The sequence below is a fragment of the Corapipo altera genome, unplaced genomic scaffold, assembly GCF_003945725.1.
Source record: "Corapipo altera isolate COAL_440 unplaced genomic scaffold, ASM394572v1 67, whole genome shotgun sequence".
Taxonomy (NCBI): Eukaryota; Metazoa; Chordata; class Aves; order Passeriformes; family Pipridae; genus Corapipo; species Corapipo altera.
This window is the reverse complement of record NW_020884906.1, coordinates 6,037,472-6,052,878: the sequence shown is the minus strand read 5'-3', so window position 1 is coordinate 6,052,878 and position 15,407 is coordinate 6,037,472. Positions and strand designations below refer to the sequence as shown.

General features: G+C 42.8%; 1 protein-coding gene across 8 annotated transcripts in view; it reads left to right on the top strand.

Moving 5' to 3' along the window:
* Positions 1-15,407, top strand: part of KDM2B (lysine demethylase 2B) — a 116,424-nt gene that overhangs the window by 48,166 nt on the left and 52,851 nt on the right. For all 8 annotated transcript variants that reach the window (XM_027651969.1, XM_027651972.1, XM_027651966.1 and 5 more), the window contains 2 exons: positions 7,272-7,387; positions 13,610-13,736. In XM_027651969.1, coding sequence (XP_027507770.1) covers positions 7,272-7,387; positions 13,610-13,736 — 243 coding nt within the window. The remainder of the gene's footprint in view (positions 1-7,271; positions 7,388-13,609; positions 13,737-15,407) is intronic.

Here is a 15,407-nt window from a genome sequence, read left to right as displayed (position 1 = left end):
TCTCTGAGAATCTGGGATCAGCAGTAGATCCAGTAAATCCCTGAAACTACAAACCACTTGGCCAAGAATGGGAATCATTCTTACAGAAGGCATAATTACAGTGCTCACCAGGGCCTCAGGGTATTTTCCTCTCCATCACTGCCATCATCCTTTCAGGATTAAGTTTAAACCTGTGCTTCTAACCCTGAAAGGCACTGAGAGGCACGATCTGAACTGTGGGATCAAGGAGGAATTGAGCCCAATATTGTCAGCACAGTGAGTTGTTATGGGCCAAGGTGCCTCTTGAAGCATTTGAGGAGTTCTTCCTAAATATGAGGAGGGGGGAAGTAAGCTGGGATTCTGAGGGGTACTGTGTGAGGGGCCTCATGTAGTGCCTGGCTGAACTCCTGGTGGCCCCTAGGATGGCTCCACACAAGCCCTGCACCGTTACAAGTTCCCACTTTACTGGTTCCCACTGGTGAGTAAAGGATCATAACTCTGGTAAAGTCTGTGGTAAAGTGATAAAATCAACTCAGAACCAAGCCTTTGCCATTAATATAACGGGTGTCAGCCTAATTGTTGATTGAGAAATACACCATGTTGTGCCATGCTGAGGTTTATGGCTGGATTAGATTCAAGATATTAGACCAGCTGAAGGTTCAAGAGGGCAGGAAGCCATAGTTGCTACCAGTGTCAGTAAATGATTATTTTTTCTTTCTGCAGAAATCTGTTTTTTTTTCCCAGGATGGGTTACAATTTGGGTTGACTCTGCTGATCTTACTGTAGGATTTTCAAATATGTAGCTTTAAGTACATGGAAGCACATGGAGGAGATGAGATGTTGAACTGCCATTAGATATTGTAGAAGACTTTTGCAGTGCTGATTTATTCAATATTCCTGTGATCAAAATCCAGACAGCATAGCTGGCTGTCAACTGGATGATGTTCCTTTCTGGTTCCTCTTCAAACTTCTCCTTCATGTTGCTGCAATTTTACAGCAGTTGTGTTTCACCTCGGGGCTGGCAGCGTTCCACTGAGGAGTAAGCTGTTTTGTTTACTTTATTTTTCTTATGTTCTTTATGCTGCACTTTGGGGCCTTTGGCATGGAAACATGCTGTTAGAATCTCTCTTAATTTCTTGAGAGCTGAAGAATGAGCCACAGTCTAACAAAATATCCTCGTTGGTCCGTGGCGATTATGATGGTAACCTGAGACTGCTCCAAAGTTCTTATTTCCAGTCAAAAGCAGAAATAATGACCTTTCTCAGATGAATGTTTTTGGGAAGGAAAGTGGACAGAAAGAGATGTTCTGTGTAGATTGCAGGCAGCTATTTGCAAGGATTCAAAGTGTTTCAGATGCTGTCTCAGTGGATAACAGTGGGATTCTGCCTATTACGAGTGTGCGGTCTTAGGTCACCTCTGCTGTGCCAGAGAGAGTTTGATGGATTATTGTGTGATGGGGCCAGAAGGTGGCACATAGTCTTTGTAGCAAGGAGAATGACAGGCTATTAAAATCTGACTGGTAAATTTTGTGCAGGGTGTTGTGCTGGGGCTGCAGAGCTGCCTGGCTATTTCTGGTTGCTGTTCAGCTTTTCCCATTCTGTGAGCTTCCACCGATACTAATGGAAGCTCCATGCCTGGAACCTTAGTGAGGATCAAGTGATGAAGATCTGGAGATGATCAAAGAGGAGAGGTTTTTTGCGTTGGGTGTCTGTTTTCGGATGGAAGCTGACAGCATAATGTTGGATTTTTGGTTCTATACCTGGTGCAGTGCTCTACCTAATTCTTACAAATGATATAAGATTGAGAGTTGCTGTATTGCTTGTACTACCAGGGCAAAATTAGAAATTTTTTAACCTTAAAAATGTAAACATGATCTTTCCTTGATGTGTTGGGCTGTGGGCACTGTTATGATGAAGTCATTCTTCTTTGGAGATGAGTGAAATAATGTTTCATTTACTGGCAGTGCCCACTCTCAGGTTATCTCTTTAGTCACTTTTTGTTTTTGATACGTACGTATTTCATCTTTTCCTCCCCAAGTTGTTGTAGAATTGCAGGAAAATGTGTGTGACTTCTTTATCACAAAGGAAAATATCTGTTCAGTTACTAATGGAAACAGATTCACCATAGTTTTGTCTTGGAGCTTGCAGGCTGTTTGCCCCGTAGCTCTGTAAGTTAATATTCTTTTTCATTATTCTCAGATGGATGATTGCATCCTCGAGTAGGAATTTGCAGCCCACTGAAGTCTTCTAACAAGTTTGCAATGTTTAATAATACTTGTTTTATAAAATTCAAACGACAATGAGATCATGTCTTTTAACTGTTCAGAAAAACGTTTGTTACTGTTAATTTTACCTTCTTGATTTACTAGAGATGATAACATCTAAATATTCAAGTATCTTAGGAGTGGTGGAATAATTCATAACTGTAAATCAGCTGAGAGCATTTCTGAGCCTCCTGAATAGAATTCCTGCTCAGTGTTGGCTTGGCTTCATAAAGTAGGATTGTTTGGGGAAGGAAGAAGCACTTACTGATCACCAAGAACTGAAATAAAAAACATCAGCTTCAGAAAACCATAAGTGGATGGGCTTCTTGTTGAGGCTTGACTTGAGGGCTGTGAGCTGTGAGTGTGCAGTGTCTGCACTCCCAAATCCACACATCCCCTCTGGCTGAGCCTGGTGCTGCCCTGTGGTGTAGAGAGCTCTGCTCCCAGGGCAGCACTGGCAGGAAGGACGGGATGGTTCCACCTTCCCCCCCTCGTCACTGATATCAGCACAGGCTGGTTTGAGGCTGGTCATCCATGAGGAAGAGTTTTCTAGTTCATGACTAGTCCTTGAAGCCTCAGTGTATGTCTTTCATCTGCAGGATTTATTTGTAGCTTTAGGTGATATTTAGCAGGTGCTTTTGTTTGTGACTTTCAGCCAAAAGTTAATAATAATTTACTCCACTGACTTTTGACTTTTTCAGTCCTTAATCCATTTGTTCTGATATTGCTCCAGTGCTTTTTTTTTTTAGCATGAAGGATAAAACTGAACTTGTGGCATTTTACTCTGTGTTCCTTTTTTTTGTTTTTGACAATGTTACAGTCTTTGAGACAGTGACCAAGAGGTGAGGTGTTATCTCCTGTCTTGCACTAAGCCATGAAACACAGAGGGTTGTGCAGCAGTGCCAGGATTTGTGTGAGCAGCAGAAAGCAGTCCCTGAGGAGAGAACTGAGGAACTCAGTTCAGAGGTGTCTGTGTTGGAGGCTCTGTGGCAAGGTGCTGCTGTGAGAGCTGGAAGTCAGACACACATGAACACACATGACAGGCTGTTCAGCACAGGGTGATGTGATCACACATGTCAACAGAGCTGTCGATTCATCTGATGAAAAGCAGTGGCACAGGTGAAGGTGAGGCAGGGGATGTGGTGGTGGGGATGATACCAAAAGAAACCCCTTGGCTGCTCTTTTGTCTGACACATACGTGCAGCTTTCTCCTGTTCTGGAGGTTTATCTTCCTCTCTAAAAACCTTGGTAATTGGGGAGCTGAGAAGATGGGTGTTCTTGTTTGCAAATGGTCACAATGAACATTCATCCTCCTCAGTTTATTTCTGAGTCGTGCTGTATCTAAGCTGTGGGGATGGATTGAATGTGCCATCCAAGCTTCTCTGTTCTCAGAGCTCATTTCCACAATATATTACCCTGATGGAAACTGTTTCCTGTGTTCTGCTCATCTCTGTTTCCTCCTACTTCAACTTTTCTGGTGCTGGCTCCCAGTTTTTCTCTGTACACAGCCTTGTTAATATTAGAACAGGAGATTTTAATGGTTTTTTTTCCTTTGTAACGCCTGTGTCAGTCTTCCTGGGATTTTCTGCCTGGTCAATTCTCCCGTCATTTTTGTCTAACCTTGCCCATTCTGTCCTGTGTCCCTGGAATACACCCCTTGGCGTTTGTGCCTCTGCAGTTTCAATTATGCACGGACGTTCCTCAGGCAAGTGGAAGCTATTTTGGGATACAGTGTGACTGAAACACCCTGTACAGCTGAGTGGCCAAAATCTATTTTGTGTGCAGGTGACTCCTGTGACAGGGCTGTGTCCTGTAGCTGGCAGAGGGGCTGTGAGCTGGATCCTGCCTGTGGGAGCACATGAACTGCTGGAGATCTGGGATTCCCCGGGACTGAGCTCTGTGCCCAGCAGTGAAGGGATGGTACCCACAGGCATCATCCATACCCATCTCTGAGCTGTGCCTGGAAATCATCCTATTCCATGTTTTGGCAGGGGTAGAAACTTTACTTACCAGGACTTTACAAGTTAATGATTTTGAGTTTGTTGCTTAGTCTCTGGTTTGTTTTTATTTCCCCAACTCTGATGGATTTTAGGGCTGCATTATTGTCTTTATATTGAGAACTGTGTCATTAACAGCAGTATTTTCAGTCTTGCTGTTAGAAATACTTGCATCTTGGAGGGCCTTATATTTAGTTAGTTCAGAAGCTGGCAGTTGAAGGCACTAATTGTTGAAGGCACTAATTGTTTCTAAGATGATTAGTCCTGTATTATAAATGCAAGTAGGGAATTAAAGATGTTATCCCCAGAACCAGAGGTTGTCTCAGATAATTTAAGGAAGACTTTCATTTTGCACCTGTATCAGCTCTGTAACAATAGATGTTCAAAACTATATTTGTGTTTGTTATCTTTCTGCTGAGCACTTATCAGGGCTGGGACGCCGTTTGTTGGAGCATTGGCTCAAGCCAGTGATAGATCCTTTCACATTTCTCCCAGAAATATTGGGACTAGTGCCAAGAAAGTCTAGCAGATACAAAGATCCTTGGCATCTAGTGGGGGCAGAGTCGAGAGGTCAGGGAAGGTGTGATGAGTGAAGTCCAAATAGCAGGAAACAATGAAGCCAGCTGCACTCCAGTGTGAAATTTTCACTGAGAAAATACAATTTGTAGGAGGAGGCTACTGTGTGGTTGCAGTAGAAGCACCCACTCAAAGAACAACTGCATTGATGGGATTTCATTTTATTGGTTATAAAATAAAGGGGTATCTCCTTTTAACCTTTCATATTGGACTAGAAAGCCAGGTTTCTGCTCAGCTACTCCTTTTACTGTAAGCTGTAAATATCAGATATCAAATTGTATCTTGAATGATGTTGATCATTCCATTAAAATAACTTGTTGCATCTGTCGGTTCCAGTGTGGTTGGACATCGACACCTGTGCTGAGGGAGCTGCAGTGGGAAGTGGTGGGGAGGCTCTCCAGTGTTCTGATAACTGGCTGTTTCTGAGCTGTCTTCTACCACCACTCACTTGTGTGGCCATGGACAAGTCATTTCACTTTTTCGAGCTTCATTTTGTTCATCTTTAAACCTGACAATTAAGGTGAATTGTCACACAGACCTACCCTGTGTTTCAGCACCGAGCCAATAAATTGCTTTGGGGACCCAGCAAGAGATTTGCTTCAGCACGTGGCTTCCATTCTTTCCCCCAGGCACAGAAATCTTTGATTACCCAGTGGAAGCAGTGGCTCCAACTTCTTTGACCTTGGATCTGTTTTCCTTCCCAAAGACTAGATCAGAAAGATGATTTATTTTTCTAGTAGTTTGCTCTTAGTACAGACTGATGTATTTCATGTGAGGTGCTGAACTCCTTCAGTCGTGAAGCTTTTATAATGTTCATGTATGTAATTGCCACCCTACCCTTATATGAAAAAAACCCACATTCCTCTCTAGTTGGTTGTTCTTGATTTGGAAGTAATAAACAGGCTGGATCATTGTGAGTGACTCTGCAGCTGAAATTATCCTGACTGAAGCAGGAAAGGTGCAATAATTCCATGAGCTGCCAGAGCCATGAGCCACCCGCTGGTTTTATATGTGTCACATTGGGTGTGTGGAATCAGACCTGGGAATTGACTGAGCCCTGGAACAGGTTGCCCAGAGGGGCTGTGGAGTCTCCATCTGAGGAGCTCCTGAAGAGCCATCTGGACATAGTTCTGTGCAGCTGGCTCTGGTGGTCCTGCTCAAGCAGGGGGCTGGACCTCCAGAGGCCCCTTCCACACCTCTACCATTCCGTGATTCTGAAATTCAGAAAAATAATGTATCCAGAGGGATGGGATACATTTCCAGAGGGAAAATTCTACTGCTGATTTTTTCTCCTTCCTATTTCTCTCCTACCAACATGCCCTTAAATGAAAGCCTCAGTCCTGCCATCTGCTGTGGCTCAAGGACTTCTCAGGTAGAGCCTCGCAGGCCTCTATGGTTGAAAGATTGTTGTGGAGGAGCACTTTTGTGGCTGCTAGCTGGGGAACCCTCTAGGCTGAATGGCATTTCCCTGCTCCCTCACTGATGTGGAAGTGAAGGAAAGCTGCCACAGCTTTAGTGGAAAGTACTGCACAGTCAGGAGAAAATTGACTGCCCCCCATGTTGCTTTGCTGTCTGCTGGTTTATAAATTGTAATGCTTTTCATTAAAAAAAAAGAAGGGGAAAAAAAAAGTGTCAGGTCTCTGTGGGTCCCAGATCATTAGCAGGATCAATTCCTTTTTCACTGCAGAGATCAGAGGCTACAGTCTTGCATAGCCAGAGCTTCAGCTCCTGACATCCAAGCAAACAATGCAGAGGCAGAAGAGCTCGTGTGTGGCTGCCTGAATTGCTGTGCCTGGATTTTCGTTGTGATAGAAGATTCTTTGGAGCCTGTGGAATGAATTCAGTCCCTTGTGGGACTGGATCAGAACAGCCTTATCCGCTCCAGTAATAGAAATGTTAAATCCCTTTACTTGGGGCTTTCAGCCAAAAAAATTTCTCAGTTACTTCAGGAAGTTGATCACAGGAGGTGAAACTTTCACCTCTGAAGGAGGGCTGGCAGTTTGACATTTCAGACATCTGAAGTTGTGTGTTCTGGTGCTGGTGTGAAGGACATTTGCTGTGCCTCAGTCCAGTCCCACAGCCCTTGCCCCCACCACTGCTGACATGGTTTGCAGCCCCGCTGGAGGTGCCAGGAGATACGTCTGAGAGCCTGAGTGTATCAAACAGACTGAATTTACTTCTTAGTCATGTATGTGGTTGAGTCACAAGCTTGAGTGTGCTCAGTAAACACTGTAACTGTTCGGTGAATAAATAGAAGAGGGTGGTACGTCACAAGATGCCCTTCTGCTGTGACTGGTCCTGAAGTGGGGCTGTGAGCATCCCATTTAACCTTTCACTGCTTTACCCTCTCATCTCCTGCACAGTGGGGCTCAGGGGGTTGTTAAAATTTGATGATAAATTGCTCTGTAACACTACGTAGCACGAGGCATTCTCAGTTGTTTGCTTTCCCTCTCTAGGGTGGATACACGCGGTTTATACTCCAGTAGATTCTCTGGTGTTTGGTGGAAATATCCTGCATAGCTTTAATGTTCCCATGCAGCTTCGCATCTATGAGATTGAGGACAGAACAAGGGTAAGGACACTTGATTCTCTTTTTAACTGAGCAGTTCTTTGTGACTATGATCTGTCATAGTCTCTCTCTCGTATTCCCTCCTGACAAACAACAACTGACGGGATCTCCGTGTCAGAGCCGTTGAAACAAGAGGTAAACACGAAGTAATGAGACCTTCAAATGTTGGTTTATTTTTAGTGGGATGTACTCATCTGTTTTTCCCTACTTCCCACAGATGTGTCCCTTCTGTGTCTTTTGTCTGCCTGTTAAACTTTCATAAAACACCTTCCCTTTTGCATAAAAACACATTGCACTTCACAGACCTTTGTACCAGGATTTCTGGTGACCCCCTGGGATCACCTCTCTGTGCACACCTGGGGTACCTGAGACTGGAGAACCAATGGCACTGGGATGGTTCTGCTGTCCACAGCTGAACTGACAAAGCTGCACAGAAGTTGTGTATGAACAGACTTCTGTAATTGTCAGGATTTTCTTCTCCAGTGACTCGATACTGTGCAAGATTTCCTTGGAGCAAAGAGTCTGGGGTGGGACATTAATCTGAACATTGTAATGTTCATGTGGCTGTAGCATCTGCCTGATGGAGAGGTTGGAGGTTACTGTGCCTCCTCTTAGTTGGGAGTGAAAATTTTATCCTTGATTAGTAAACAGGGTGCAGAGTCATCATATCCTTTGCAGTTTCACAAAGCAGCAGAATCTGAAGGAAGTGCCACCGTTTTAGTGGACTGTTAGACCCAAAAATGGACCAGAGGTATGTGCAAATCCAGATGGGGATATTTTTGGAGGCCTTGCACTGAGGCAGTGCTGGTGAATCACTGGCACAGATGCCAGCTGTGGTGTTAATGGAGATTTTGGCTGGCAAAATGGCAGGTAATTGCAATTGTTCTTCACTAAAAAATCTTAAAACAGTACATTGTGGACATCAGTGCAGTTCAATGTTGTGCACCTCTAAAGAGGGCACGGTTCTGGCTCCAAGTGGGCTTTCACCCCAGATTGCTTTCTTTGCAGTGAGAGTGCATAGGCCTGAAGCAAATATGTGTTATTCTGAAGTAATCTCAGTGGGAGGAAGGGTGTCCTCCTCCCAGCCTCCCTGACTTTGCAGGGGGTAGAAGGCCTGGTAGTCTTCACATTGCAAAACAGTGGTGGGAGCAGTTGGTTTCCTGGAGTGACTTTAATGAAGAGAAGAAATATTTAGCAGAAAAATGAATTCTTAGTGGAAGAGACATGAAGACAAAAGCTGAAATTTAGGGGAATTAGAAGACGGGGAGAGCAGAGAGCAGAAGTAGAGACCAGAGTGTATTCACCCTGGCTTTGAATAGGTGTCCCAAGAAAGAGCATCAAGGTCTAAAGAAAATGTAAAGGACCTGGATAGGGAAAAGTGAAGGTGGCAGAAACAGGAAGGGGCTCACTGTGGCCTGGCAGAGGTGCTGGGCACAGAAAGGTTTTCAGAGTGACTGTAAATAAGAACCAGCAATACCTGCTGGAAATACACACTGCAGGTGTTAAGGGGAGGGTCTGTTGGTGCTGGGAAGGATGAGCACACAGGAAACTCAAATGGAGTAGACTGGGAGGAAGGATCAATGCCAGAAATTAGTTAATTCCATTGGTGTCTGTGGGAAAGATGGGAAGGAGACGCTCTTTTTCCTGGAGATGTATAAAAGCTGACATTTTGTTCCCACAAGACTTGAGCAACCCAAGATCACACATTTTGGGTTGTTACTGCTCAGTTGTGCTTCATGTCAGGCCCCTCTCCTTGGGAAGTTGGGTGCAGCTTTGATCTTCTAAGCTTTTTATACCAGGAGGCAAAATTCCCTGTACAGTCAAATATTTTGGTAACTTTTAGGAACTTACCAGCCAGGTCCACTGAAATGTCTTTTAAAATTTGCTGGCATCCTGATCCTGGGGGGAGGTTCTGGGACTTGGGTATCTGCATCTCTAAAATGTCCCAGTTTTTTTGGAAAGGGATACTGCAACATTTGGAAATCCCAAATCAGTCCTTTACTCTTGTCAGTTTTGATTTAGATTTTCTTTGAAGCCTGTGTAGTTCTTTATAATTTTCCTTGCAAAAATACTTAAATGCTTTAAAAAAGACCAATGAAAGCCAAAAGCCCAGAGGTTCTGTGGCTTCACAGAAGCAATTTCAGCAGTTGGATGTTGACGTGTGCTGGCAACATGTTACACACAGCCTGTACCTGTGTTCAAAAACTTGTATTCATAGGCAGGTGTATAATAACTGAACTGTGTGAACAGCTGAAGAATAGCAAGAATTTCTGGACAGAAACAAAATAGAAGCTGTTCATCTAAGGCATACAGAAGTTTGATAAAAGATGGGAAAATCAATACTGTCATTTAGAAATAATAACACCCCAGACCCCCCCAACCTAAAAATGTCATGCAGGAATCTTGAGGGAGAAATGGTTTCGAAACAGGATTCTGGTTTGTACTACATTATTTGCTTTGCCAATCAAATTTTGTCATTTCTTTGTTGAAATAATTCCATTCAGCCACTGGCTGCTCTGGCAGACTCAGTACCACACAGTTGACACAAATTTGCCAGTGTGAACATACTGCAAATGAGTTTCTCATCAGTATTGATCTTTCCATTGTGTATAGCACAGAAGTAAATTACATGATGTGATTGACAAAGTAATTTGCCACACTCAAATCAAAGTGTAATACAGGTGTGCTTCCCCTCTTCATTTTGCACAGAGCAATTTTATGGAGGTTTCACTGTGTTTAAACCTGCTCTGTAATGCTTAATCATCTTTGATTGCTGATATTCAAAGTAATTTTTATGCTAGGTGTAGTTATTGTCTTAGCAGCTCAGACAAGAATAAATACATGGTTGAAATGGTAATGCTGATTTACAGCCTGATAAAATTGCTTAGTTTATATACTTGTCATGCTTATTCTAGCTTAATTCCTCATACCCCTGGGAGACTTTTTAAGAGGCTTGTAGCCATTTAAAAATAGTTTTAAGGAGTAATAAAAAACATGTCTATTGTCGGAAACAGCTCCTAATGTGCAATTGAGGTAAACAAATATTCTCCAGCCTTACAGTTTGTAGAGACTCATTTTGCAGCCTGGCTTTCCTGGAGGCCAATTAACAGGCAGTCAAACAGGCCAAGCTGTTTAGCTCTGCAAGCCCAGCTTGAGGAACTGCAGAGCAGGGATTCATCATTCAGCATAGGGGGGATACAGCTCTGTGGTACTGAAGAGGAGGAATGTGTCAAACTTACTCCCAACTCATCTAAATTTAACTGCCTTAAAATATTTGAACATGAGCAGGGACAAGGGCACTCCAAATATATACGTAAGGTGGTCACTCACAGATGATGGTGTTTGCTATTCATTATGTTTTCTGGAATGTGAGATAACATTTCAAGTGGACAGATTAATAATTTTGTAAATAATCAGAAATTGTGATTCAATATTGTGATTAGATTGATTAAACACAAGTGGAGTTTGTAATGATTTTAATGGGCATTGTGGAAAAGACTAATACTTTCTTCAGGAAAACCTGTGTCTTGCTGAGGATTTTTGTTTTGGTTTTGGAGGAGGATATAAGTCTGTAAAATAATTTCACTTTGAACTGAAGAAATGGATCATATTCCAGAGAGGATTTTTTTCTTGCTGTACAGGAATAATTAAATTTTTTTTTCAGTGGATTGTAAATTATTAATCACAGAAGTTAGAGCTGGAAATGCCTATTAGATGATCCAGTGTATTTCCCTGCTGGTGGGGAATTTAGTCCTCTGGCAGTGTCTGTATCAGATATTACACTTCAAACTCATCACAAGAACATTTTTAATTTCTTTCCTTCTTTCTTTTATTCCTCCCCCCCTCCCCATAAGGGTTCATTTGACTGTGAGTGTACAATGGAAAGAGTATGGACATGCACATAATGCAGTTCACATCCATTATGATTAATAAATGTCCAAGGATATCATAGAGAGCACACTCCTCTGTACTTTTCCATAAGGCAAACCTTAAAAGTTTTTAAAGCACTGTAAGAGTTGCTTTACTGGCAGGAGGCTCTGTAGATCTTTGCACCAGTATCTGTCTCTACAGAAGCTCTTCCTTCTGAAGGTTTGTAAAAGCAGAGCCTTCTTGGGCAAACCATGGATTCCAGAGGCATGGAGGGATTTGCTGTGGGTTGGAACATTGATAGCGAGGCAATTAGGAACTCAAATTGAATATTAAAGATTGATATACATAATGGGAGCACTGCATGCATTACTGCCTTGTCTTTCACATTGAATTAACATTGGTAACAGCTAAATTTGGTGAAGCTCAGAATCTGTCAACAAATGTTGAGCAATGATGTCTTTAATATTCCCAGGCATGTGGCTGAAAACCTTTTGAAGGCTGAGGGGTGGAAGGCGGCTTCCTGTTTGTAAGTCAATTCTTTGCAAATTTTGTTTCCTGCAGTGCTCTCTTGGAAAAATTTGAGTTCCTTTATTAGCATATATTTTAGCATGGCTAATTTCCCCTGTGTTCCCTAATAGTGATAAGTGACTTGATCTCTTCTTTATGACAAATAACTAAACCAAAGGAAAAATTTTCTCCGATGCAAAAAGGCCCTGGGGTTAAATGTTCTCACATTTAGGGGGTTGTTGTTTGGTTGGTTGGGGTTTTTTTTTTCTTCCTTTTCTTTTTTTCCCTTCTTTTTTTGGTTTGTGTGCTTTGTAACAAACAGCACAGGGAAACATTTGGAAAGGTGCAGCATTGCTGGATGCATGATCCATAGCAACACGCAGTTCAGATTTGCCAGCTGTGTTTGTGTTGAATTTAAGAGATCTTAACTTTTGGGAATTGCCATGGAGTATTTAAATCCTACACTGCAATATATTTAGTGGGACAATACAGTATATTTTCCCTCTATTACATTTTGTTTTACTGCTAAAAGTGTTTGTATTTCCTGTGCCAGTGAACAGAGGCAAGTTCTTTGGCTGTCCACCTCGGGGACAGCTTTCAAATATGGGCATTCCAGTAAGTCACTGATCTGCTCAAGTGGATGCTTTGATCACCACACAGATGTTTGGACAGGGCTGAATCTGAACTTCTGTGGTTCTGTTTAGACTTCAGGCTTTTGGGTATTCTGGGATGGGGTGGTGTTATGGTTTTGTTTTGTTTTTTCTAAGGTAATGCTCCTTTCTGGTGCAGTCCAGGTTTTCACTAAAGGTGGGTGCACACCTCTGGGCTAGGGCAGAGTTAATATGCAGAGAATGTTTTAAAACAGCTCCTACAATCCCAGTGCAGTGCATGCATGTGAGCCTGCAAAATGCAGATTTCTGTGTCACCAGGAAAAAGAGGTGTACAGTGTAAGTACAAGTGCATGCAGGATACATGGCATCCATTTTTAACAAATCACAAGAAAAACACACATCTTCCTGCATTTTAGGAGCTTCCCAGATTCTTCTTTGGTACAGTGACCTCCCACAGATAGAAAACTATATTGGAAAGGAAGGAAACCCACTTTGTTTTCTTTTGAATCTGAAATGCTCTCACAAATACCTAGTGTTGGAGAATTAAGCTTTTAGTGTGAGTACAACAGGTCTGAGATGTAAGAAACAGTGCACAGCTTGACAGGATCTTTTGTCAAAATCCTGCTTTTCTGTCCTTATTCTGTTTGTAGCAAAACCTAACTTGTTATCAAAATACTCAGTGTAAACCACATAAGGGATTTTTACTTCAATGTGCAGTTGTCAATAATCAAGAATTTATGTGTTCATTTATTTAATTAAATTGCTGTGAAGACCACAATTGCAAAAGAGGTATTTCCTGCTTGACTCATTTAGGTAATGTTGCCATTTTGATAAGAATCCTGTGCCAGTGTTTAGGGGATGGAAACCCACGCCTGTACTTTGAGCTTTAGTGACTAACATCTGTATGTGACCACCCTATGTTTATACAGCAGGTAAATAATTCCGTAGGGGCCATCCATCAGCTTCCTGATTTCACAAGAACACAAACCCTCTCCTCTCCCACCACCCCAAGAGGATACAAATTAGTGAACCAAGAAATGATGCTGTCATGGCAGGCAGGCAGGCTCGCTCCTCATTCCGTATGCTGGAGGCATTCAGCTCCCTGCTCCCACCCTCTCCCCTCCCCCTCCTGCACACTGTTTGTGCTCTTGATAACACGATGGCAATGATGACTGGCCCTTGTGCTGCAAACTTCTCTCCCTTCCCCATGGACTGACAGTGTTGCTCTTGCTTCCAGGTGCACGCCAAATTCCGGTATCCTTTCTACTATGAAATGTGCTGGTATGTTCTGGAGAGATACGTGTCCTGTGTGACCCAGCGCTGCCACCTCAGCAAAGAGTACCAGAAAGAATCAATGTTAATTGGTGAGTGAATCCTTTGAGTGCACATTCACCACTGGTGCTGGCACCTCGGGCTAGTTGCTGCTTTGGTTTCTGCAAAGCAGATTATAAATTGAACTGGAGAACTGTAGGATTTCTAATGAACTGTTTCTTTTATTTTGGGGTGAGGAAGATTTTTGACTCTTTAAGCATTTCCAGGAAGTACCAACTTACTTTGAATTAGGTTTATTGAGCACTCCCTTAGCAAGTGGATCCTAGAAAAATATTTTTTGGATGCGTTTGTTCCTTGGTTTCAGTAATGTTTGTGTTGAGATGATCTGCCAAACAGTTGAGGATTTACTGCCATGTTTGGCACAAACCTCAGTAGCCAGAAATGTGTGTATTGCAAATGTGCTCTGGTGGGGTGGATATTTAGTCCTTTTATAGGGTGTCTCCTCTACAGAATGTTTTGTGGTCACTAAACCTGCCTTCTTTCTCTTTTCCTTGAACTCTACTGTAATTCTCTCTGGTGACTGACTTCTAGTTCTGCAGAATAACAAACCCTAGAAAACACCTACACAAATCTCCATGATCTATAACCCCAGTGCAGGGAGGTTGAAGAAACCTTTACAACAAGAGCTGAAAATGGACCAGAGCAGAGACAGATAGATGTGCCTGAAGCAGGAGGGCATTACCTTGGCACTGATGTGAGCTTTGCATCAATGTGTGACAATTCCAATTGTTGCCTTGCTGAACTGCCCTCTTTTTCCTCCCTTTGATGGAACAAGGCCGTGGGCCATGTTGCCTCCCCGCTTTTAAGCATAGAATAGCTGAAAATAGCACAAGCACCAGCTAAATCTTAACTGATATGTGTTAAATGTGGAGGAGGACTGAAGTATTTCTGTGCCTCCTGCTCCCTGAGGTGCCACTTGGAGTGAACCTGGCGTGGTTGGCACTGCCCCGGGCACTGGGCAGAGGAGGGAAATGTTTACCTACGAGCACAATTCTTAGTAGAAGGGATTGAAGAAGTTATAGGCAAATGTCACCCTCCAGTGAGTTTTACTGACCAAGAATAACTCGAGGAAGCTTAATAGTCTGTGCAGATAGGCCAGGGAAATTTCTTGGGGTCTCTGGGAAGTTGGGTGCTTCACATTTAACTCTGTGAGACCTTGCTCAAGAAGGGCTAGTTAAGCGGGAACTCTGTGTGGAGGAATTCTTCTCATAAGATCATCTTAGAGGAGAAGAGGGAATTAGCCCTATGGATCAGCTAAAGCAATGAAAAAACTCTGATAACTGCATTCATTGGAAAATAAGGAACAATCTCCTGTTGTCTAAAGCACTGGCATGAAAAGAGGCTGGTCCTGCAGGCAGGGCAGGGGTGCCAGATCAACGAGGTGTAATTTCAGAACAAACTGGATGTGGAGATTGGATGGTTCAGGGTATTGAGATGGGACCTTTTCCAGCTGAATCACCAGTGTGAGTTCAGCCCAGCTCTGTAATTACTGATGATGGTTTGGTGATCTCCACGAAACGTGCCTCAGTCCAGTCAGTAGCTGAGAGATATTCCAATCCTATAAAAGCTCACCTGGAACTGTATACTTTTGTTTTGTCAGAAACTTGGGGTTTTTTTGTTTCTTGGCAGAATCTTAACCTTAAAATAATTACTTAACTGAGGGTTGTGACCAGATCTAATATATCTACTGGATCTTTCACTTT